Raw genomic sequence first — 26,036 nt, forward strand, 5'->3', positions numbered from 1 at the left:
CAACGAAATCATAGAATCATGGGCTGGTTTGGGTTACAAAAAACCCTTAAAAACTATCTAGTTCCAACCGCCCTGCCTCAGGCAAGAGCAGCTTCCACTAGACCAGGTTGCTCAGGGCCCCATCCAAACTGGCCCTGAACACTTCCAGGGTGGAGCATCCACATTTTTTGGGCAAACTCTTCATGGGCACAGCAGCTGTGAACCTGAACACAGACATCCCCAAAGGCTGTGACAAGAGGAAAAACATGAAATGCAAAAGTAGACACTTTAAATTAAGTGTTAGGAAATGAAAGGAGACAAATTGTGAGCAGATGGAGTGATTTAAAAGCACTGAGCCATTCCCTTTCTATATTGTCCATTTTCTGACTGAGTTTTCTATTTAATGGATGGTTTCAGGTTTTGCTCTCTGGCTTCCAGACAGTAATTCATCTCACCTCAGAATTTCTACTAACGGCAGACTCAGCATTTGGCAGCCAAAAAGAGTCTAAACCATTGCCAGGACAGAGGCTCCTTTTGCAAAACTTCAATCATTTACCTCTGAGGTGGTCTTCTCAGACCTTCCTCAATGTCAATAAAGAAAAATAAGCAGTTTTAGAGAATGATGCATCTAGCATATTTCAAAAATGTACTCTGTGCCGAAATTAATTCCTTTCCAAAAGTGTCTTTTTCTCTTTGCTGACCATTGAAGCAGCTTAGAATGACTAGCTCAAATACCCATGTCTAGACTGTATCCCACGCCTGCATTCCTTTGACAAATCCCACCCAAGATGTCAAAAAGTAAGAGGGAAAATATCAAATTGTCTGGTTATATGAGAAGAAACAAGGAAAAAAAATTTCTGGGCCCTTTAATGAGCTATATGAACATTTGTAGAAAGTAACTCAATATCAAATAACATACATACCTTTGGGATGCAAACCCCCCCTTTATTTGTGGGCTATTAAAGAACCAAGAGCAATTCCAGATTGCCTGAAAAAAAATATTAATTCTTAATTAGATATGTGGCTTCAGCTATAATAAAAGCAAGCAAAAACAGAAAAAAAAGAGAAAAAGAACAAAAGTGCAAACACACTACCCCTGCTGTGATTGTTGTCAATTTTATTAAATATTGAATGTAACCTGCATTCAATAGATCATAAGATTACTAGGAAAATTCTAAATTTTCAACATATGACAAAAATCTGCTTTATATTTGCATATTTATAATGATTCCTTGAAGTTTTTAATTGATTATTTTTTCCCAATGAATCCCTTGGCAATACTGAACCTCTGTTTTGTTTTGTGGTTTTATTTGTTTGGTTGCTTTTTGAAAGTTTCTTTACTTCTTGGCTGGATTAAGTGTCACCAGTCTCCCTCCACTCCAAAACCTTTTTTTTTTTTTTTTTTTTTTTTTAATCTGGGAGCACATATTTTCCTTTGAACTGAATTTTTGGGGGTAAAATTCCCACAAATGCTTTAACTGTCAACTTTGGTGTCCTGTAATCATGTCTCTTTGTGTTCCTGTTTGGACACCTTAGTCAAGCACAAAGTGATTCTGTGAGCAGGACATAGAAGTTTAAAAATTATTTATTGGTTATCACATTCAAATGATCACTACTAGGTTAGGCATGAATGTGCTCACCAACTTTTACAAGACACAAGCAGAGTCTCTGCTAGCCAGGCAGGCAAAAGCCAGAAATGTGAAAGGGCAGCTCCTACAGCTCTCTGGAGCACAGGCACAGTCATGCCTCCCTCCGACACTCTGTATTTTCCTGATGATTTTATACTTGCCCATGTCAGTGCTTTCCCTTGTCTTACCTTGTCTGAAATTTCAGCTTTCTCATCTCACATGAATCTCCTCTTCAGACCTTCTGACAGCTATTTATTTTCTCCTGCAACTTAGCATTTTCCTCAGAATTCTGAGCCATGGTTGCACACCTTCAGCAATTGGACCTGGTATCCTCAGGCACAGGCACTTGCATGGACTTCTAGACAGAGGGACTCACACACCATTTTGGCACTGAGATGAAGGTGACAAGGGTGATCAGGAAAGGAATTACTCTCCAGTGGTTACCAGTCAAAACCATAGCTTTGCCACTAATAAAAAAAACCTTTAAGTTAAGTTTGATTCTCAATAATTTTATTTATATGTCTCCTCATTTTCCATGTGGGCCTCAAATTTCTGAAGTAAGAATTCAGTCTTACTGGCAGAGACACAGTACAGTAGTCACAGCACTAACCAGCTTAATTGTGCTGACCAAATATATAACTAAGTTAAAGTGCTGTTACTGAAAGCTCCTTTTACTCCTTTAGCTGAATCTGTTTCCGGAAATTATTTTACACACACTTTTAAATGCCTTGTTCCTTAAATGTATGGGTGCTCCAAAATACCTGTTCTGACAAACACCATGTTGTAAAGCCATTTAAACATTTATATAGCTCACCTAAGACTTCTTTGTTGCACTTTATTCTTAAGAAAATGTCAGAGAATTCCAAAGAACAGCTATGAAAGGAGCAAAGAATGAAAGATGCATGTCATGCTATAAAAAGGTTGAATATGGAAAAATACCTAAATGCAGCAGATGAAATAAGCTTTGACATTTGAAGGAAGGATAAGGGTCTGATCATGTCTAGCTATGGGAAACAGAATGGACTGAGTTTGAATTAGGGAGCCAAAGAATCACAGAATAAATGAGGCTGGAAAAGACCTCTGAGTCCAACTTCTGACCGAACACCAGAGTGTGATAACCAGACCATGGCACTGAGTGCCACACCCAGAATTTTCTTAAACATCCTCAGGAACACTGACTCCACACTTCCTTGGGCCACCTATTCCAATGCTTAACAACCCCTTCCATGAAGAAATTCTTCCTGATGTCCAACCTGAATCTTCCCAGGCACAGCTTAAGGCCATTTCCTCTCATCCTGTCACTGGTTGTCAGGGAGAAGAGGCCCACTCCCAGCTGGCTACAGCCTCCTTGCAGGCAGTTGTGGAGAGTGATGAGGTCTCCCCTGAGCCTCCTCTTTTCCAGGCTAACCAACTCAGAAAGCTTCATCCACAGCACACATTTTCCAATTCATTAATAGACCAGACACAGCACAGAAGGAACAAGAGGCTAACTAATGTACTTCTCCACATCTAATACTAGTCTGCATCTAAAAAAATATGAAGGGTCCTCCTGACATGTTTGTGACTTGCCACAGCTGTCAACCAAGTATTAATTTAGATGCAAATGTGGCCTTAATCACAGTACTGAACACTAAAAATTAGAACTCCAGCTATAATTAAGGCAAGTGGGTGTTTTGACCTCTAGGTCTCATCTGGCATTCTCATCTAAAATCTCATCCTGTAAACAGAGGGAAAGAGTGCAGGATGATGAAATCAGCAGGCAGTAACTCCACAAGAGGGTGTCTTTGCTGTAAGACAGTCTGAGGGCTCTGTTTTGTAACTATTGCCCTTTAGCAGTTGAAAGGCTGGCTAAACTCTGAAGAGACCCTGTAGAAGGTGCCAAGGTTCCACCAACACAGCTGCACCTCTTTCTATCCCAAATCCATCCCAGCATCTCCCAGATACTAGAAAAAGCACAGATAATGGATGGATGCCACAGGTGAAGGAGACAAATCTGTGTGAAATCTAACATAGTGTTTATTCACAAGTTTAGTTTGAACCCCAGTGAGCCAGACTCCAGGGACAGTTCACATATCCACACTTCTGTTCCAGGCGTCTTTGACCTCCCTCAGCATGTTTTCTTCCTCCACTGCTGGCTGCAAAATCCACCTGAATCTTCAATCTGGGTGCCTGCTTGCTCTGGCTCAGGCCTGACAGAAGGGTGAGTGCACTCACCTTCGTAAAACGAAAACGTTGACCCGAAAAAAAAACAAAAAAAAAAAAAGGGAGAAAGCTAAAAAAAAATAAACAAACAGGGAGAAAAAAAAAAAAAAGTAATCTTTATAATCTTTATTACCCTGAGGCCACCTTGTCAGCAAAAGGAGGTTGTTACCCGGCGCGCCGCTCGGCACAAGGGCGGTGCTGAGGGTGCGGATACCGCCCACACTACAGCAGCAACAACGCCCGTAGGGGCCGGGCCCGCCCGCACACCCAGCGCCGCCGGCCGGGTGCCGAAGGCGGGGCGATGCCGCCTCACGGGCCGCGGGTCCCGGCCCCGCCGCTCCTCCCAGCGCTGCCGGGCCCGCGCTGCGCAGGCGCGCTCGGGGTCGGGGCTGGGCAGGGCCCGCCGTGACCTCCCGGTGCCGGGATCCGGCGCTGCCGCGGGGGCCGCTGCCGGGGAGGTGGGGCCGAGGCGGGCGCAGTGCCGCCGGGCAGTGCCGCCGCTGCCTCGCGGAGGCTGCGTTAGCCCTGGGGCAGGCCTACGGAGAGGCAGCGGGCGATCGGGACGGGGTTGAGGTGCCTGGCCTCTGGAGGGCCGTGTCCCGCCTAGGAAATGCCCGCTTGCTGTAAGTGTCCAAGGTTAGAAGGCGCAGTGGCTGCACTTTGGCGTTGCGCGCCCCGCGGTTGTCACTTCACATTCTGTGTTTGCTAGCTTTAAAAAAAACTTGTCTCGCTGTTTCGGCTGTTTCGCTTGTTTGTTTTGGTTGTTTGCGGAGCAAAAGTGGAGGTAAGAAAAATCCAGACACACCACAGGCTTGATCTCATGGCGCACGAGCTGAAACAGAGCACTTCTAAGTCACTTCCCTGTTTGGGGTTAAGTTGGAATTTGGCAGTGTTCCGCCGAGAGCTCGCCGGCACAGTAGGGTCACAGTAGGGTTGTTTGCAGTGGTGGTCGGGCAGGAACTTGCTTTTCATCTGAACGAGCACAATTCCATACATTTTTCTTTATGGTCCAGGCTTGCACTGGATGTGTGAGTAAGCCCTGTGCTATCTTAGTAACAGAGAAGATGACGAAGCTCGCCTTGTACCCGCCAGCATGCTGGAGCGTCTCTTACTGGGATCTTGACAGCGGCACTTTGCTTTAGTGAACAAGTTGAGGTTGCTGGATCACTGCATCCACAGTTTTCAGCTGAGGTAGATGGAGCAGTGTATTCATGTTGTTAATCTTAAGGAAGTGTTTGTTCGTTTGGGGTTCTCTGTTATTAACAATTTTAGTTCTTCATGTCTGTGAAATGAACAATTGACTTTATAGTCGGTGGTGAACAACACGGTACCAGATGGGGGCTGGTGAGAGGAAGAGAGAGGAGCTACTGAGTAAAACTTCCACTGTCAAGTGAATCAGCGTTGATGCCTCTGTGTCTTCGGGTTGGTGGGTGTGAGAAGGGCCTTGTTACAATATCAGGACCTTGATGAGAGCCTTTCAGCTACTTTTTCTTTTCTTTTTTTTTTTTGTACTGTCTTTTAAACAGGTTATGCTTAAAAGAAAGTTTCTGCTGAGTGCTTTTATGGCTTCGTTGGTAACTTCATAGTAAAACAGCTGTAAAACTGCGAGTATCTATTTGATTACCACATCATCTGGATCCAGAGATCACTTGTACTAAAATGTGGACTGCCAAAAAGCTTTGTAGTGCTCAAATACTGTTGCTCCAGATGAAAGAAGGCCACCTGTGTAGTTGCATGTTTCCCAAAACATGGCAGTTCTGGATTGGAATTCCAAGCATTTATTGCACTTTAAGAGTGCCACATAACAGAGTTAAATTCCAGGTAAGTATTTTTGTGATTCTCTAAAGATATAACTGGTGTGCATAAATACAGGGATAAAATAATTTAGTTGAGACTCTGCAGAGCTAAGATTTTGCAGCATTAATTATGAATTTAAGATGCCTTCAGTTTATCAAGGTAAAGGGGCAGGCAGCAATAAATGCTGGAGTACCAGTGTTTCAGAGTAAATTTTTGAGTCTGATAGTTCTGAGTTGGGGAGAAACATTCACTTTCTTCAAACTGTACTCTAGATAGTAGTGCAGGATAACTGACAGGCTGATTAGTTAGTGACAATCGTTAAGTGAGGAATTTTTCAGAATTCTCTGAAAAATTACTTACAGATTCAATGTTGCACAAGAGAGGGTAGAGAGGAAATGCATTGGTAAGGCAGGATAAAAAGAATAGTTTGATTATAAAAAAATCTGTAGATGTAAATAAAAATAGTGGTAAAGGACACAAAATAAAGCTCATTTTCGATACTGGCATATCCAATCGGCAGTATCATATTTCAATATCTATTTAAATTCATCTTTAAAATATAAATTGCTGCAGACATAAGTTGTGGAACATTGAGGTTTGAACTCGTTTGTGTTGGCTAAGCAATTGCAAAATTCATCTAGATGACTTAACAGTTACTGTCAAATAATGTCAAATAGTATTACTGTCAAATAATATTACTGTTATTTTTCTTTTTAATCTTAATATGTCTGACTCTCTGATTGCAGGTTTCCAAGGTAAATGATAAACAATCCGTAGTTGATAGAAAAATGGCGACTAGTGCAGAGGAAACCAAAATAGCTGTTGGAAAAAGTCCCAGTGGAGTATGTGATGGAAGACAACATTCATTACAAGGTATTGAACCTTTTGCCACCCTCTTCTGGAGAAGTCAGCCTTCCCTGCCCCTCTGTTGACATCTTAAGGGTCAAGGTCTAGAATCTTAATTTGAAAGTTTTGTATTATGTTATGTGTTTCTCTTTTTAATTTTAAGGGGATTTTATGCAAATGTTATAGTTTGCAAAGACTCAGGATTTTCTTAAGGTTCTTAATGGCTGGTTAGATTATGTACTTATTAATTTTCTTAGATTATGTACTTATTATTTTTCTTCTTCAACTTCATCAAACTCTTATATTTACTGAAGGCTGTGAATTGTTGTGCTAGTGCAATTTTTTCTCATAGAAATGGAAAAACCAAGCATTTCTGTGTCAGTGGTGATTTTTGATTCAGATAAGTTAGTAGTTACCTTTATGACCTTTATTTTAGCAGTGCTGCTGAGCTAAGCAGTTTTTTCTGTGACTCTGCTTGTTTTGTCACTCTTTGCTAATAACTTATCCTCAGATGTGCTGTTATGCATCATACATTTTAGCTCCTGTGCTTCAGGGTGCTTGGTCATTTGCATTCTATGTATATTTAGATTTTGTTTGTTAAGGTGTTCATGCTCAGTTGCTTTGGGCATTTTCAGCTTTTGTTTACAAATGGGATGACATGGAGGTGGTTATGACAGGTTAAGACACTGGGATGGTACAATGTTTATATAATTACATTGCTCAGGAAACAGCCCTATGAGAAACTGTTGTGCTATTTCATGTGCATGACAATCAGTAAGACAGTAGCTGTCCTCAGAAAGCTGTGTGGTACTGTATCATAATTTTTCTGTACAGCCTTGTCTTTTTACATACATTCCCTTGAAGGTTTGCATTACAAAATGGATGCAATACTGCTGAGTAAACAGAAATGCCCCGACCCCTCAGAGATTTTAAATCACCAGTGTGTTGTTTTCTTGCAGATGTGGTAATCTTTTAAAGGGAACCCTTCAGTTTATATTTTTTCCTGAATGCTCCTGCATTATCTGCAAAATAATGAAACTGAACAGCCCCAGTGTTCTTCTTGTATATACATTTTCTTACACTTCTGTTTTTTCTCTTGTAGACAATAGAAGCATTTCTATCCCCTTGGCCAGTTGAAATCTTTATATTTTGAATTTTGCCAATCATGTAAGATCACAACATTTTTTGAAAAGCAGTGGCAGAAGTGTTTGTTCTGTCCTGTTTATGTCATACATTATGTGTACTGTCCAGCTGAGATGTTCTTGTGCATCTTCAAGGTTCATTGAAACATCTTCATAAGACATGCCAACGTGACAACTTTGCGTTAATATCCTTAATAGGTGCTAATATCCTTAATAGTCACAATTTATGCTAAACTCTCTAAGAATATTTGTTTTGAAGTCTTGTGAAACAGGTGTTTCATACTATTTCTAAGATAGCAAGATTTCTGCTCTCTGCTGCAGCAGCTGAAGGAAGTGGTTTGTGTCCACATGTGACTATGCCCTATTTCTGTTAATCTATAAGAAATTTGCAGGGAATAATCAAAATGTGTACTTAATTAAATTTCTTTCTGCTTCCTCTTTGGAGTTTTTATAATCATACTATACTTTTTTGATCAAAAAGGCAGGGATCTATCATATCATCAAAGCAAAAGACATTTTTGAATCATGCTTTGACTGAAGTACACCATTATAACTTGCAAATCGAGTGATGCCATGACATATTTGCAATAATTCTTTTTAAAGTGTCCAGTTTCTTATTGCTTTCCTTTCTGATTTTACAAGACATTAATCTAAAAAATGCTTTCTTACCTTTTCCTCTTATTCGGAGATTTGTTTGCAAGGTGAATCAGCATTGCTTAATTATATCTGTGGAGCAGTAGTTCCTTATGGAATCATGATTCTTATTTATCTGTTTCATCTTTGTCATCTGCATCCTTTGTAGGTTAAGTGCTTTTTTACAGATTTGTTGAAGAGGCCTCAGTTCCACCCACTTTCCTGCAGGTGGATGCAGGATTGAAGATATTGATGTTCTGTTCCTTCTCTGTAATGCTGGGTATTTGCAATACTCAACTGAGTTTAATATTCTGAACAAATGAAAGAAGACCTGACTGTTTCACCCAGCAACAGACAAATGCTAGGTATCACTTACGAGCTAAACATTGCAAGATTTTCAAGTTAACAACTGGGTAAAGCCCTGAGCAGCCAAATTTGATCTCATAGCTGACCATGTTTTAAGCATAAGAGTGTTGGGCAAGAAGTCACTTGAATGATGTAGGATTTTTTTCCTACTTATTATTTACCTAATTAAAAGGTTTAATGGATATATATGCATACCCCATTTCTCAGTCATGAAACTAGATGTAACCAGTGGATCTGTCATTTGAGCATGAATGTCACCTGCCAATTTACATTTGCAGTGAGGAATTTTAAATTTTTTTTGTATATGACAAATACTTAATGTATACCTGGGGATTTATCCTAATTAATAGAAATGTAGTGTCTGGGTAACACAGCTATGCTATTGCTACTCTTAATTTGAGGTTCTCTTGGGGAATCTGTAAAACAATGTATTGTATGCCATCCAGATCCAGTGGGTCAAGTACTTCACTAAAAGTAAAAAAGTTACCTTATTTTTACGTTATATTAATTTAATCTTTTTGGACTTGAAATTAATCTCCTCTTCACAGAGTGTGAGACAAGCAGCATTCTTGAACTGTATTCCTTGACTTGAAATCTTAGCACTGTTTTTTCCTCTTGTGTGTTCTTCTCTCACTGAATCCTTATGTCAGTCAAGTAACTGATGTGAGTACTCATTCAATAATCTCTCTTGTTGTCTCTTGGGGAAGAATCAGAAAAGTGTGGGATCTAAGTGGTAGGAAATTAACTTGCATGAAAGAGTGAATGCCATGTATCCAGACACTGAAAAGAGAATAGTGGTTACTCCCAGTAGCTGATAATTAGGTAGGACTGGAGCTTGTCTAAGGGACTACAATTTCTTCATCAAGGTGTCTAAGAGGAGATATGGATATCTGACTTTAATCAGATATGTTCTGTAGTTTTTGATCTGAGATTTAAATAGATTCCTCAGTTCACATAACCTCCTTTTGTGTTCTTGCTTTAGAGAAAATGTACCAGGCCCTTCTTTACACAATGAAGTATGATTTTTCTTCCACATTTGTAGGGAATTTTTCTTTTTAAGAAAGGCTTTTAATCTAAAGTTTTTTTACTGTAACCACGCTTTAGATACTCTTTGTCGTTCTCTTTTTTTCTTTTTATTTGTGAACATTTAATTATTGTCCAGCAGAGAGAGATACTTTTTTGCAGTATTAGCCTAGTAAAAGGTTTAAATCTGTGTATACATGTACATAAGCATCCATATACTTATTTTGATTTATATAACCTTATTATCTTACACTTGCATTTCTTAGTTACATTTCATGGTTCCTTTAGATGTAATTCTTTGTATTTGTGAACTTGTACTTTGCATACTTTTTGATGAATCTGCTATGTAAACATAATCTTTATTTCATATAGTGCTTCATATTAGAAGTGTCTTGATCTTGAGATCTGTTTTGCATATAAATGGGAGTTGATTGTTCAATTCCTATGTAAGAATTCAATTGCTTCAACCAGCTTCACCTTTTTGTCAGAGTGGCCTGTGGTGCAAATGCATCTTTGTTCCTAATTTGTAGAAGGTTTGGAGTCAGCTGCAGCAGCTGGTTTAACTCCCAAGAGTTTAACTATCCTGAAAGGAAGCATATTGTGGTATCATACTTCAAAGACTGCTTTAGTTTTCTTCCACTCTATTAAAAAAAAACAACAAAGTAGAGTTGTGTTTTTTATTTTCCTGTAGCATCTTGAGGAAAGTTTTTTACCTTCTATTCAGTACACGGACTTTTCTTTAGATTAAAAGATCCTTTTTTGCAAAAATAGTAAATCAGTTTATCACTTTCTTCATTCTAAATGTTTCTCCTATTGTCACAGCAAGAGCCAACATCTAGTATTTCTATGAGTAAAAATGTGTTAGATGTGTTACAGGTGTTCCTACTTACAAGTGGGTCTGGAAGTGTTTCCATCACAGTTGATAAACTGTGTGTTTTAGCAGACTGACTGGTGCACCAAATATTCCCTGGCACTATGAGATGCTGTCTCAGTAAAATAGCAAACCTGGTCACATCATAAGGTCTGATTTTAATTCTCTGTAGGTAAAGCAGTTGAGTTTAGCATGTCTTCTTATCTAATGGTTCTGAAAGCTGTTTCTTCTCCTCGTCTTTTCTGGCCTTCCCATTTCAGAGATGAAGAGGTATCTTGAACAAAAATGTGGTGCTGTGTATGTTTGCCTGTCTTCATCAGGACTGATATAACAGTTTCTGTCTTTTATTACCATTCATATTGAGATAAACCCAAGTACAGTAGGGTGTTATTTTTAATTCAGTACTAAGATAATGTGTACAATATCTCTTATATCTGTAAAATACAATCTGTGGAATATCTTGCTTTCATTTGTAGTTATTTGCAGAAACAGAAGAGCTAATAAATTGCACAGCATTTTGTTTGTTTATTTAATTAACTATCCCTAATAATATGAACTTATGCTTCCTATTTGTAGGGTTTTTTTGTTAAATTTAAATTTCTATCCTAGACACCTTTGGAGTGTGTGTGTGTTTTCCTACATTTAGTGCTTTGTATTTTGCTTTGCGTTTTTTTTATTCCTTCTTATTTTAATAGTAGCAAAAATATGCTTTTTGTTTTTTTTTTTTTTAAACTAGTAATTAGTTTAAAAATTTGTCTATTAATAATTCTAGTAAGCAGATGAGTTTCAAAGATGACAGGAAAAAAATCCTCTCTTAGAGAGTTATAATGGATTCAAGGTTCTGCTTGTGTAAGGGGGAGTATGATTATAGAATCATAGAATGTCCTCGGCTCTGAGGCACCTTAGAGATCATCTCATTCCAACTCCTGTGCCATGGGCAGGGACACCTCCTACTAGGCCAGATTGCTCAGAGCTCCATCCAGCCTGGCCCTGAACAGTGCCAGAAATGGGGTATCCACAGCATCTCTGGGCAACCTGTTCCAGTGCCTCACCGCCCTCACAGTAAAGAATTCCTTCCTAATATCCAGTCTTAGCTTTCTCTCAGTTTGAATCTGTTTTCCCAGTCCTGTCACTACATAATGAGGCAGTAACCAGCAGTTTCATAATTAATTTGATTTTTTGATCAAGGTGGCTAACAATGTTTGTTCTTTCAAGATATTTTTAATAACTTTTGTGTAGCTACTCTTTGACAAATCAGATGAAAGTATGTATTTATGTTATATATAAAGTATATATTTTTGATTTATTTAAAAAGGGACTTGTACTAGGGATTATTTTAGAGTTGTTTTCAGTTTTGAAGATACTAAACTAACTGCTGATTGTTTGATGTATTTAGTAATTAAAAGCTTTTACTGTTCTCAAATAACTTGTGGTTTTTTATATAATTAAAGTATTTTATGCAAAAAAATTAAATTTATATTGCAAGAGAAATTGCAAAAGACTGACTGTGTGGCACACTATTTCCACAGCCCAAATGAGACACATCAACCTGTCCTTTGCAGCTTGTGGCTTTCTGGGCATTTACCACTTGGGGGCAGCAGCTGCTTTCCACAGGCATGGTAAGAAGTTACTGAGAGATGTGAAAGCTTTTGCGGGAGCTTCTGCGGGATCTCTGGCTGCCGCTGTCTTGTTAGCAGTGCCAGAAAATATAGAGGTAAATTAACAAACTCGTAGGTATAGGCCATGATAATTTTCAAAGGACATTTTTGTATATAATCATCTTCCATTAAGTTTATTAAAATGTTTTGTGTCTTGCTTTTTTTTTGTCTTGTTACTTGCTAGGAACAGGACTCTTGTATCATGTTTTCATTAACCATATGTCTGACTCATGAGCAAAAATGTTAATGATAAAAATATTTCATATAAACCTTATATTTTAAGCTGTGTAAATATAAATCTCATGTGTGTGAATCTTAATTTGTAAGCAACAGATATACTTTAATATACTAAAATGTATACTTAATGATGGTGCATTACAAAGTGAGTCATTGTTCTGTTAGTTAGAGATAGGCTTTGCTAAGCAAGTGCATAGCACCACCCTTCTAACCTTTTCTGAAAGGAGGTGAAAATGGTAGATGGAGTGTGTCTTCAGAAACAGCTCCCACCTGCTCAGATCTTTTTCTTGGTGCCTGTCCTCCACTGAACAGCATTAAAGGCTTTTGCATCTCCTTTAGACTCAGTGCAGCCCATGCCTTAAGAGCAGCCAGTAGGATTAACCCTCACAGCAATCTGTTCTGACATGACATGGATTGTGTCATCTCCAGAGATGCCCCTCCTTTCTCACAGTGCATGTGGTGTCATTCAGAGACACTAACGTTCTGTTCAGTGAATACAATGTTACAGATTCCATGGAGAGCATTAGGGGTTTTTTTGGTGTCTGTTTGCTTGGAGAGCATTACAGGGTTTTTTGGTGTCTGTTTGCTTGGTTTTCCCCACAGGTTAAGGCTGCTTCGCCGTCCTGAACTGTCTCTAGTGACTTTGCCTTAATAAATGTAGAGGACCAGGATTGCCAAAATGTTAGTATTTCTTTACTATTGTGGTGGTTTGACAGGACATATGTTTTCTGGGACACTGTGGTTAGGCCAATGGATGCTCAGATTTTAATATTGGCACCTAATGTGGCCATTGGGGCATAGGATCCACCTCTGAGAGCATGGGGTTAAAGCAGGGCTCTCCCCTGGGAGGCTCTGTTGGGTTCCGGTCAGGGAAAGGTTCAGAGCTGCCCTGCCTGGCTGTGGGCTGGGCGGGGCAGGGGCAGCCATGGGGCCGGGTGAGGTAGGCCCAGGGGCAGCCATGGGGCCGGGTGAGGTAGGCCCAGGGGCAGCCATGGGGCCGGGTGAGGTAGGCCCAGGGGCAGCCATGGGGCCGGGTGAGGTAGGCCCAGGGGCAGCCATGGGGCCGGGTGAGGTAGGCCCAGGGGCAGCCATGGGGCCGGGTGAGGTAGGCCCAGGGGCAGCCATGGGGCCGGGTGAGGTAGGCCCAGGGGCAGCCATGGGGCCGGGTGAGGTAGGCCGGGTCCTGGACAGAAGGGAGGGGAAGGCCCCTGCAGGATGGGAGGGTGGAGGAGCACTGAGAGGCATCGGGCAGCCACCCCACCCCAGGAGAGACAGAGAGAGAGCCTGTGCCTGTGCCTGTGCTTGTGCCACTTTGAAATTTAATAGTGGCCGGCCGAGAAGGAGGGGCTGTGAGAAGGTGCCCAGCTGGGCAGCCGTGGGAGTTCTGGACAGACAGAGCCTCAGATTTTTAACCCTTTTCTTGGATGGTGGAAACCTTACAAATGCTAATCCTCCTGGAGCTGAATGAGAAGAGAGATATAGATGAGATCAGAGGAAATGGGCCACGAGAGAAATAGAGAAGAACTCAGGTGGAAGAGATGATGGAGTAGCTTATGCTGGACTCTTTATGTGTAGCCATGGACAGAGCCATGTTTCCTTGTGATACAGGGACTGCATTCTAGGGGGAGGCAATGCCTCAGGACCAAGAGGGTTCAGTGTGGGTACCCCTTGGCCCCAGGGGGTGAAAAATATGGGGGGGGCAGATGTCCCAAAGTTGAGACTGTGCCTTTTTGGAGTGGGATGAAGCATCCTTAAAAGTCGACCCTAGAAGCAGCTCTGGTCCGTGTTCAGTGGTGAAAGCACTGGACATGAAAGGAAGAGGTCACCACTGGCACAAGAAGGACTCCTTCTCCTCTTGATGAACTGAGGATTGAGTATTCTGAAGGGTGGTGCCGGACCGAGAGTCGATGATTTGGGGGATGTATTGTATTGGGAGTTTGGTGGGGAGGAGGAGGAGATGTATCTGTGAAGTTTTCATTTTCTTTGTATGTTTCTTTTTTTTTCCCTTTCCCTTGTAGTTTAGTTAATTTATTTTTTTTTCCTACATGGGAGCCTGCTTTGCTTATTCCTGGTCACATCTCACAGCAGAAACCAGGGAGAGAGTATTCTCATGGAGGCACTGGCATTGTGCCAGTGTCAAACCATGACAACTATTTTTAATTATTGTGGGAAAAACAGGCTGTTAGATTTTTTGTCTAAGTTACACTTTTGTTTTGTTCCAAGTGAGCATTTGATAATTCCTCTAGGCCTTGCTTATTTCATTTCATGTGATTCAAATAATAGTCCCAACAAAACCCCACTTTGCCACTGATCTTTCTGTTTGTTTGTTGGTTGTTCCTGCTGGGATATGAACTCAGCTTGCAGCATTGACTATACGTCTTTCAGCAGTTGGTTTTTCCCTGGCTTCTTTCTCCCATCCCACTCCCCTGCAAGCATTCTTTATATGACTTGATATTAGGCAAGTTCCTCTCTGTTGTGGGAAAAACCTCATTGTATTCTGTGCAGGCATTTCTCCCCTTCTGTCACCTCTGACTGGTAGTTCAGATTCAAGTTTGCCCGGTATAATGTGTAACTCTGACTTTAATTTCCTCTGTGGTGGGCATGGCAGCCCTTTGTTAGCCCAAGGAAATTTTTCTGCTTATTGCAGACCCTGGGCATGAGCTCTTGTTCTCAGCCTGCTCCAACTTACAAAGATCTTTCTAAGTAAAAATATTAGAATAGTTTTTAGTTTTTGTTTGTGGAAGCTAAGTCTATATTACATTGAGTCTGTTATATTTTTCCTGGAAAATTTGTCATATTATTGTAAGCTAAACAAAGTTTCATGGACTTTCTAGTCCTTTCATTTTTTGTGTACTTTTTAGTTATTCTGTTACAGTGTTTGAATGGAAAATTGGGAGTTCTTTTGTCAGTGGGAATAATTCAAATTCTCATGGAATTTAAGTAAGGGCAGTTTTCTGTACTGAATAGAATTAACTTTTCATATCAGGATAATTATATTATTATCTTTACTATGTTTCTAGCTTGAAATATTTTATATCCACAAATGTAGCTCCTAATCAGTTAATTTTTTTTTTCTTCCTTCCCCCCCAGAGATGGCAATGTTAGGTAAGCCATAATTAGGACTTCCTGTATCTCCTAGTCTCAAAGCTGTAATGCAGCCTGTCCTTATCTTGGAGAGAATGTAACATTGAAGATTTATTGTTTTCACTGTTGCTGTTGTAAGACAGTATCCAAATGTTTTTTGTCATGTATTGGATTTTTGTCACTGTTTGTAAAGGTGTGGGACTTGAGAATTCTAATTAGGCTTATTTAGTTATAGGTAAATAACTATTTATTTTAAAGTTACCTTGGTCATTAAGTTTGCTTAACTCAATACAAGCAGTTGCTATTTCTAAACATGACCTCAGTCATTATTTTAAATGTAGATGTATTGTTTAAAGCTTCTAACACTCAGATTCTAAAACAATTTATAACTGTAAGTTGTCCCTTTTGAGAGCAGAAATTGAGAGTCTGGGTACAGTACATTCTTAGAACTTGTAATATGGAAAGTAGTTTTCTGTCATCTCCCTAGTTTTGTACTCTTAGCTCCCCATAACTTTATTTAAGTATCTTGGATACAGAGATAGTAGTTCTGAGGTGCTTCTGTGTATGGTTTTGTGGATTTCTTTTGCATTTATAGAGAGAAGTGTCTGAATGTGCCTTAAGTATTTTAATTGGCTTTGAGCTGGCAATGGCACGTATCTCATGGGGTAAAGGTGCAAATCTAACCAATGTGAAGCTAAGTAGAATAAATAATTGTTTCTTTAAGAGGTATGAACCTCTTAATTAACTTTTTGATGCATTTATCATCAAAAAGGCCCTATCAAGAAAGTGGATGCAAGAACTACATTTCTGCCTTTTGCTTAGCTGAGTGCTTTGTCATACAAGTGGTGTGAGGAAGTTTAACTCCTTCAGTTAGCTGGCTCTGATCACATGTTAATCCTCACCCTACCTCCTTCCTTGTTTTTCTTTCAATGGATTCTGTATTCTCCTCCTCTATGGGATACATTCATGTCTCTCCTTTTTTTTTCCCTTTCCTTTTCTTAGTCACTCAGTCATTGATTTTGTTACTAGCAACATATTTGTTCTTTATGCACAGACCCAATAATCCAGGAAACCTAAACTGTCTTTTATTCATGTGGTTATATGGGTGAATATGAGTGAATTTATAAAGTACCAATTTCAGAAGGTTGCATAAGATTGGATTTAGTTTTTTCCAAGTCCCTAAAATCATTAGAAAAGCCTGCATGAAAGAATAAGAAAAGGATTGCAAATATTGAATAGTGAGTATTAAGCACTTAGGATCATAATTCATTGTTTCAAAATGTTATGGTTAAAAATAAACTATACCAGTTCTTTTACTGTCCCTTTGGAATTCTTGTGACTCACACTTTGGGCTATTTTTTTTTTTTTGCAGTCATTAATGCTGGGCATTTAAGCTTTTGTAAAAGGTTCTCTGTGCAGGAATCTCTTACCTGTTTTTCTGATGTGTATTTTCTTTCTATATCACCCATCAGAGTTTTCCATTCATTAAATACTTCCATAGTATTTTATTAATTAAATATGTGTATTTGCTAGTACCCTGTTTTTTGCTTTAGTGAGAAGAAATTGTTGTAATTTTTAATTTTCTTACTGCTTATAAGCATCTTAAGGTACTTGTGTCTAGTTTAAGTTCTGAAGCAGACCTTAAACTAAAAGGTGGCTTTAGAGTTTGAACTAAATGATTGTTCTTGTAATGGCATGATCTAGGGAACTGATTATTTAGCAGTGGTAGTATAGAGAAAAATAGCTTTTAACTTTGCTTGATTGTTGGAGTGGTATCCTCAGAGTTCTTTTTTTTTTCCATTAGGGATTTTTTTTCCTTACAAATTAATCCTTAGCAAAGGATCAACATTTTGTTATGCATGTCTGGTTACAAACCAAGCACACATGGGAAAATCCTTCAGTTTGATCTAATAACTCGTTTATTAAAGCTTTAGCCTCTAGTATATTTTAGGTTCTGCAGCTGAACATGCTTCCCATCACTTAAACATCCTTAATGGTTATTGCTTTTCATTTCCAGAAGTGTAAGCACTTTGCCTATGGATTTGCAGAGGAAGTCAGAAGATTGAACTTTGGTGCAGTAACGCCTGGTTATGATTTTATGAAAACACTTAGGTACCTATCTTAATGCTTCTCTAAGATAATTTTTGTGTTAGAAAGCTCTCCAAATGCAAATTGAGAGGGTGCATATTTCTGCCGTGCTCACACCTAATGCATTTGCAAAGCTTTTAAATAATAGTGGTGAGTAATGCTGAGCTTTTTCTTTCCTCTAGGGAGGGCATAGAGTCTATTCTTCCTTCTGATGTTCATGAGATAGCTGAGAACCGGCTCTATGTGTCAGTCACCAACTCCAAGAGTGGGGAAAATCACTTGGTTTCAAATTTTGCCTCCAGGGAGGACCTCATTAAGGTAATCATGTTGAATGTGGCAGTTGTAAGTAAAAACTCGGGTGTTTCTTCAAAGCTTGAAGAGGGTATATTATCAATTGTACAGTAAAGTCACTGGTTTATTCAGGTAACCATGTCTATTCCCAGTGGTGCTACAACCATAATATAAACAATGTTTTAAGCAGAATTTGATCCTATAGCTTCACAAGTTTTGCTAAAATTTATTTGGTGTTTGTTTGTGTTTCCTTCATTGGTTATTCAAGTTCTATCTTGTAGGCAAAGGGTTTCTAAAAGTAACAGGTAGCTAATTGTTGCAGTATATGAGAACACAGTACAAAATCTCAAAATATTGTAAAAATGTGTGCATCTCTCACTTCACTGATCTCATTGTTTCATCACAAAAGAAAGTAAAGGAAGGTTAAAAAAAAATGGAACAATTCCTACAGATGCTTGTGGATATTTATAATGTAATGCTAGGTACAGTATATAAGTTGGAAAGTGTATCTTTCACTGTCCTTCTCTTCATCTGAATGCCACATTTTAAATTTGGATCAGGATTGTACGTATAAGCTGATAAGAGATGGTAAGAGCAATTCAGATGCATGTGAAGCAGATGTTCTTTCTAGTAATTGATTGTATCTTAGTGGAAGACATAATAAGATGTATCAGAATAAAGGAGGAAATTGTATAAGAAGGAATTTCTTCTTTCTATATCCTTGTGGATGCTTAGAGCAAATTCTTTATAGTTACCACTTTAAAAAAATGACACATTACAAAACCTCAAAGTGTGCATTGGGAGTTTGCCTATAAAGTATATTTTTTTAAATTTTGACCCTATTATATTCTACATGGACAGTCCTCAAAATTTACAGGGCTTTATCATGCAAATATAATTATGTGAAGAGTTTATCTCAAGTTATGCACTGTTGTTTCCAGCTATAGTATGCAATGGTAGCAAGTGTGGAGATTTTTATTCTTATGTGCTTTTGCAGTGAAATTTTCTAACCTGGAGACAATGAGAAGCATCAGGATGACCTTGGAAATATGTACATTTTACTAGTATTTCAATAGTTTTTTCATTGATTTAGCCATTGCTGTTCTATTCTTTTGTTCTCAATGATAGCAGTAGGGTGGGTTGGAATAATAGTAATAAAATTACACATAACTGCTCATTGGAATATATTCATATTGTCTGATCTTTCAGTCCAGCTCCTAATACCTGTTTTTGTGCATGCCTTCAACTCTGCTTGTATCATGAGTGCAGCTCTCTGAGTGCTGGTGGCAGTTACAGGAGCAGGGAGGGTAGAGCTTTTTAGGTTATTTTATTGTATCATGCCTAGGCATGACCTACAGCCAAGGCATGGATAAAGGTATTGCTGGGCAGATTGTTCTATAAGCAGCACAACATCTGTACCCCCTGCCAGAAATCGTTCAACTTCAGTGCTTAACAACCAAGCCTTATGGTTCCAAAGTTTTCATAATTGCTAAACTGAATGAGTGTTGCTACAATGTTGAGCTTTTCTCTTTTTTTGCTATTCCCTGTGGACTTGGAAAGACAGGTAATAATCTCCCATTTTTGAACTAATCTTCCATATGTGAAGACAATCATCTTGTATCAGCATTTGTAGACTTGCAGTTCTTAAACTGAAGGTGAAGGGGAGGAGAGGCACAATTTGTGTGTTTGTGGGGGAGCAAGGCACAGAACACTGGTATATTTAGTTTGGGAAAGTAAGCTAGTGCCTAAAAGTCTACACTGGTCTGTTAGTGGTAGGAAATACTGAAAGTGTTTGTTCATCAAACTTGTCCTGCCTCTCCTCAGTAAGGAGATCTCAGTGACTTCATAAGAAGAGCAACTGCTTTCTTCAGTCCTCTTGAAAAGAACTCAGAGTTTGCAGGAGTCACCTGGTTTTGACTCCATTCACTAAATCTTTTTTCTGCATTTCTTTTAGTTTAGAAGGGCCAAAGTCAATGAGATAGAGTTGAGGAAAAGAGGAGAAAAGGTGCAGGGCTGGGGAAGAGGCTGATGTTGGGAACTTGGAAATCTTGTTTTAGACTTTTGTGAGCGAAAGGCCTGTTTGGTAGAGAAATAGCTGCAGTTTCGCTTTAGAAAACTGAGAGAGCCTTTTTATCTGAGCTCAGACAAAGCTCTACATCACTAGGAAGAGGAATAGGCAGGAAAACTGTTCTCAGAGTGGAAGTTAAAGACTTCATATACATATACAGTCTTTATTAAAACTTGTTAGGGGAACAGAAGGGCTTAATACTAAAATAGCTTAAATTTTGTAAAAGTAAATCTTAAGTCCAGCCAAAAAAGGCATTTTCTTTCATAATCTCTATGGATTGTGATTTTTTTTTTCTGTACCTGTTCATCTTTCACACTGTGTATGCACCAGTTTGTGACCTGCTTCTGTTCCCCACACTGGTCATCAGTGCCACCACACAAGTGTATGCATATCCACCCTATTTAGCTGGGTGAATGATAAATTCAGAATGAAAAATTCTGACATACTTCACTTTGTCCATGTATTTATCTTTTCTCCTGGAAATGCTGTATGCTGATTGTTTATATATGTATGGGTGGATACACAGGTATAGAGATACCCACACTCTCTCAGAAGTATTGCTATGAATGGATAGAAAGGTATATTTGTTTGGACAGCTGTACATGAGATAAGAGGTGTCCTGGTCTAAAATAAAAATCAAGAATGGCTATAAAAAGCAATGAAGCCTTACAGTAGGGGAAATAGTAGTTTGTTAATATTTGAATGTATAAATACAAACATTGGTAAAGGTATACAGATGTGAATTTCCAGGATGTTCATGGTATTATTGAAACTGAAAGTCTGACTAGAAAAGTAAACACTATTTTAATATGCCAACAGAATTACTTGGTCGGCTTCTTCTTTGAAAATAAACTGATTTTTGTCCATCATATGCATATTTAATTTCTTGAAAACCACAGATTACTTCACATTGTGCAAAACTAAGTTGAATCTACTCTTAAATCACATTAATAATTGAGTTAGTTTTTGATATTTTGACAGTTATCACTGTGAAGTCTTAAAAAATCAAACCCTATTGAATAATTTTAATCACATTTTGACATACCACAACAAGAAGACATTTTGAGATTACAGTGGACTTATGTAAAACTAATATATTGACTGGTAAATATGCATGGAAATATGTATTAGTTCTAAATTCCTTTGCCTTTTTTTTTCTCTATTCTTTCTGCTTTCTTCCCTCTAGGTCCTGCTAGCAAGTAGTTTTATACCAGTGTATGCAGGAATTAAGCCAGTGGAATTTAAAGGACAGGTAATTTTTCATGAGCTACGAACTTTCTTTTTAAATATTTTTCATTTATGATGTAATTATTTAATCTTAAGGGAAAGCAACTTCAATACTATATTTTGTATTTCTTATAAGAAAACCTTTTTACAGTTGTCTTTACTCAATCTAGCTCCTACAACTTTTTTGTTTTTCTTACATAAATATATGAACACTTTAAGAATAATTTTAAAAGTGTGGAAATGGCTATTTCTTCCTATGAGAAATAGATGATATTTTGGTTCCCCACTCATAGAAATGACACCTCCAGAGCCTTTATAACCTTCACAGACCCCACTGTCAAAAAGCCCCAGAAAATCATGTATTTGCTGCTAGCTAGGCAGTCATTATATCAGAAAGCTTGTCAGCTTTATAATTACAGATACAGCAATACATATCAGCTGATCAGTGTGATGCATCTGGTCAACAGACCTCATGGATGATGGCAGTGAATCCATTTAGCCAGCAGACCCGTGTTGAAATTTGGGCTATGCCTGTAACACAGGAAGAAATAGGAAGGTATAAATATTATATATAAATATATGTATTTTATATATATATATATATATAATTTATATTTATATATAAATATAATACCAAGAGATATCACAGCTGTCCTGTTTATATTGGAATGGAGTTCGGCCCCTAGATCTCATTCTTCACTATGCTCAACTCCTGCAGCAGGATTAGGTCTGCTCCCTCTTATATCATAGTTGTTCAGCTCCTTCCCACATTTACCTTTCACTTTCCAGCTACTGCTGTCTTGTGTAGTGTATGTAAGAAGAAATGAGGCTCTGGAAGAAAAGTCACAGGAGAGGAGTCATTTGTGGTTTAGCTTCTGCAGTCAGAATACCTGCACGTACAGATTGAACAGCTCCTGTTGTCAATCAGAATAATGTTCTAGAAGAGTATATGTTATCTAATTAATATCTGATAGATTATGTGTAGTATTAACAGTCTTGTCTTTACATGTATGCATTGAGAAAAATTCTATATGGGGCATTTTATTTTTTAATTAACTAAAAAGTCTTAAGAGTACCTTGGTGAATACCTTACACCAAATTTGTACATTATGTTAAATGCTCATTGATTCAAATCTCTGTGTGTACATTGTCAGTTCCTTGGTATTTGACTCATACTGAAGCTTTTTCATTGTATTCTTAGTGGGAAACTTGTAAGTTTTCTTGAGAGTGAAGGAGGGAGGGTCAATAAGGGTAAAGTATTGCATTGTGATCATACTGTACTGGTGTTACTTTGAAAATATTTCTGTTTTCCAATAGAAGTGGGTTGATGGTGGCCTTACCAATGGCCTTCCTATCTTGCCTGTTGGAAGAACAGTGACAATTTCCCCTTTCAGCGGTCGATTAGATGTCTGTCCACAAGATAAAGGGCGTGTGGACCTGTATGTTAAATTAGCAAAACAAGATATGATGGTAAGTTGCTTGTTTATTAACTTAAAAACACTAAAATATTTCTGCAGTTGTGTTCATATTTAAGTGTTTATTTTGTGCTCATATATCAACTTATATAAAATTTTGTTATTTTCTGTTTTGCAAATGGAGGTTAAACCTTTTCTTAAACACAAGGAAAGGAGAATGTGGAAGAAAGAAGAAAGTTTGAAAAGCACTGATCTGGTACAAAATTGAGCAAATTATATCAGGCTGTTCAGTGTAAATAAGACTAGGTTTGCTTTACGTATCAGGTAAAGATATGTAAAGATGTTTATAGAAAAAATAAAGTGGAATACCTCAGGAGAGGATAGCTGCAGAACATTTCCTCATACTTACTGAAATCAGTTGCTCTAACTGAATTTAAAATGCAGGTTTAAGTTGTACATTTAAATTTGTATATGCAGTGACTTGTCACTGCATTGCACAAGAGAACTTGTGAACATTTGTGACTGCAGTGCATTTCCAGAAGCTTTGTTATAAGTTGCAGAAACATTTCTGTATATTGAAATATGAGACTGATTTTTATTGCCTCCTTTTCATTATTTTCATTTCCGTGTTTGCAACCTTTGTCTCACAAACCTTAACCACGGTTTTGCTTTTTTCAACATGCTGAAAGAAAATATTGAATAGTGATAGACCTAGTGGTCAACAATATTCCATTAGAAAGAAAGATTAACAATAATAATCAGTTTAAAACTTTCTTTCTAGGCAGTTTGTAATGTTTTCTTAATTTTACTAAAATTAGTGTTATGTAATGCCTTTCTCAATTGGACCAGTTTTTGAATCTTTATAATATTTCACAGAGAGATATTAAGCATGGTAGTACTTGGTAAAGATCATAAAATATGAAATTATTGGTTTCATGTCTCTTGGAAGTATATGCAATTATTGTATATTTCTTGGTTGTCTTTTGTATCTAGAGGTTGAAAATGAGCTGGTGATTAGTTTAGTTTAGAGACAGAAAATTAATTGTACAGTTACATTGCTTCTGGGGTAATGTGCAAACTTGTGCAGAATCCCAGGCAACATTTAAAACTATTCAAATTGAAGCACTTCTGTTTTAGGGCTGTAAAAATGATGACTAAGAACAATTTCATTTCAGCAGTATTGTAATCTGCATAAATTGAAAGTTGTACATCTTCATATATCTATATTTGAATATGAATAGTTTTCTGTCTCTCCATCTCCTAGTGTCAGAATTTGAATAATTGTTTACTTCAAATAATGAAGATGATTCTGATATTTTTTTGAAAAATTGTATATAATAATGTGGCTAAGTATTAATTATATAAAGAAATTGTTCAGAACATTATTAAATATAATTATGTCTTTAGTTTGTTGTAAACAATTTAATAAAATCTCTATTCAAGAATAATGCTCCAAAATCCTTTTACATTATCAGAGTGACCACTTAAGATGCTGAGTAGTTCTTAATTTGTTGATAGCAGAAGCTACATTTGTACTCATATGTTGCAACATTGCCTGGGAATGTTCCCAAGAATGTGCTTGTTTGCACTAGTAAGTTGTCAAAATATTTCCTTGCACAAGTTTAACATGTGCCAGCTACCACTCTGTGAGACAGTTTCGGGAGTGTTTCCAAAGCTAAAGTGTTTCAGAAACTTTGGACAGTTTTACAGGCAGCCAGTCTGTCTTGGATGCTGCGAGTTTGACTCTGTGTGTGTGCACTGGTGCCAGTCTGTCCTGGCACTCAGCAGTGACCCTGGACGTGGTTAATTCCTGGTGGAGACACAGCCATGCCAGTCTTTCCATTTTACATATGCTCCATGAAACAGATGACAGTACAGTCACATCAGGATAAGTTGCATTAATAAACTAATTTACAGCTTCTTGCTCTGTTGCAGCTGTCTCTGGCCAACCTAGTAAGGCTTAATCAAGCTTTGTTCCCACCAGACCAAGAGAAAATGGAAGCGTTGTACCAAAATGGCTTTGATGATGCTGTACGCTTTTTATTGAAAGAAAACTGGTTTGAGTAGACAGTTCACAGAACATTAGCAAAACATGAGGGATGTCAAAACACACCTACAGGCATCCTAGAGAATCTCAGGGATTGCTGCCCCAGTTCCTGTTCATGAAAATAAACATCCCAATGGATTTGGATCTGCTTCTGCTGAGAAAGTATCAGTTGCACTCCATGGAGCTGTGTAAACATGTCAGAACAGGAGCTGGACGTGCCTGGTGGATGTCTTGTTTTGAGGAGGTTCCACTTAGATTATTTTTGCTTCAGCTGGGGACTTGAGTGTGGGATTTGTAAAAAGCTTGTAAAAAGTGTCATAATTACAGAAATTTGGAAAGGTCTTTTTCAGTGTTATTTGAGAGGAGAATTGATGTTATATAATGAAAAACTACCATCTGTATTATTCAAATAACAGAATTCTGTGTATTAGTTCTGCATATTAATTGGATGCTCACATTGTTATTGAACTAAAATGTAACTTGCACTGTTCCAAAGGTCTTGAAAATTAAGTACTAGACACAAGAGGATAAAACATTTGCACTCTTATGTATTTTTTCACTTTAAAAGTTCTTTCTTCAGTGAATGTCTTCTTTTAAAATTTTAAATACTACCTGAAATTTTTTAGCAGAAATGTGATATAAAAATAACTTATAAAGAAGGGTGTAAAAATTGTTATATTTATTGTTTTCTTCCTCTGCCAAAACTGAATAAATATATTTTCTTGAAACTTCTGTCAAGAGTTTATTTACAAGTGTCTTGGAATGCTGTAATGATCTGATTATCTACTCTCAATCTGCTGGAGAGCAGTTGATGAGAGTCAGTTGGTAATGAACTCAGATTCACATACCTTATTATTTTAACATTCATGTTGTATTGACTACCTTAAGTTTAGGACTTCTTGTCTCAATGCCCAAATGCTAGAATCTGCAACTGTTTATGTAAAAGCAAAGCATGTTCGGTTTATAAGTGTGGAGCTTAAGTTGATTTATAAAGTTAAAAAAAAATTAAAATTGGAGGTTCAAGTATGTATGAAATTTAGAATTTCTAAAAACTGAAAAACCTGTGGCTAAGAAAAAAAATCTTTTAAAGCTTTTGAAAGCCTATTCAGCAAGTAAACACCAGATTTATATGTGCAGGGATTTAATTATTTTATTACTGTTTTTGATAATAAAAAAATAAAGACTGATGTGAAGCACTCATTTTAGAACAGCATGAGTGAGGTTCTGTATACAGTGATAGTGATATACAGAATAGTTTGCGTGACTTACAGACCTTAGGATAGCATTTTTTGCATGTAAAACTGAAAGAAGCTACCTTTGTAACCTGTGCCTTGTCCACCTGCATTCTCACTTGTACAGAGGATAGCTTCCAGCATGAATTGCAGTAGTAGATAATGCTATAAAAATTCTCTTCTTTCATGCTGATCTGCTGTG

The 26,036-nt window shown here is 38.0% G+C and overlaps 1 protein-coding gene across 5 annotated transcripts; it reads left to right on the forward strand.

Annotated features, from left to right (window-relative positions):
- The first annotated feature begins 4,070 nt into the window (after window positions 1–4,070).
- Window positions 4,071–26,036, forward strand: PNPLA4 (patatin like phospholipase domain containing 4). Of its 5 annotated transcripts, none has more exons than XM_071430573.1 (9): window positions 4,071–4,432; window positions 5,336–5,630; window positions 6,353–6,479; window positions 12,017–12,201; window positions 17,484–17,578; window positions 17,737–17,872; window positions 21,100–21,165; window positions 22,458–22,610; window positions 24,473–26,035. In XM_071430573.1, exons 2-9 carry the CDS (start codon window positions 5,469–5,471, stop codon window positions 24,620–24,622), a joined length of 1,074 nt encoding a protein of 357 aa, XP_071286674.1. In that variant the 5' UTR covers window positions 4,071–4,432; window positions 5,336–5,468; the 3' UTR covers window positions 24,623–26,035. The 5 variants fall into 5 exon arrangements, with proteins under 5 accessions (XP_071286674.1, XP_071286675.1, XP_071286678.1 ...); XM_071430574.1 differs by lacking the exon at window positions 4,071–4,432 and adding an exon at window positions 4,833–5,000 and having other exon boundaries at window positions 24,473–26,036; XM_071430576.1 differs by lacking the exons at window positions 4,071–4,432; window positions 24,473–26,035 and adding an exon at window positions 22,740–24,464 and having other exon boundaries at window positions 5,043–5,630.

Source organism: Agelaius tricolor, unplaced genomic scaffold (assembly GCF_023055355.1).
Source record: "Agelaius tricolor isolate 1412-34295 unplaced genomic scaffold, bAgeTri1.0.p SCAF_7, whole genome shotgun sequence".
NCBI classification, from domain to species: domain Eukaryota; kingdom Metazoa; phylum Chordata; class Aves; order Passeriformes; family Icteridae; genus Agelaius; species Agelaius tricolor.

What these genes read in the sequence shown, in the direction of transcription:
- PNPLA4 (XM_071430573.1), top strand. Translation starts at nt 5,469, where the DNA reads ATGTGGACTGCCAAAAAGCTTTGTAGTGCTCAAATACTGTTGCTCCAG. An exon ending in GATTTTATGAAAACACTTAG is followed by an intron (nt 17,579 to 17,736) that starts GTACCTATCTTA and finishes TCTTTCCTCTAG; the next exon opens with GGAGGGCATAGAGTCTATTC. An exon ending in CAGTGGAATTTAAAGGACAG is followed by an intron (nt 21,166 to 22,457) that starts GTAATTTTTCAT and finishes GTTTTCCAATAG; the next exon opens with AAGTGGGTTGATGGTGGCCT.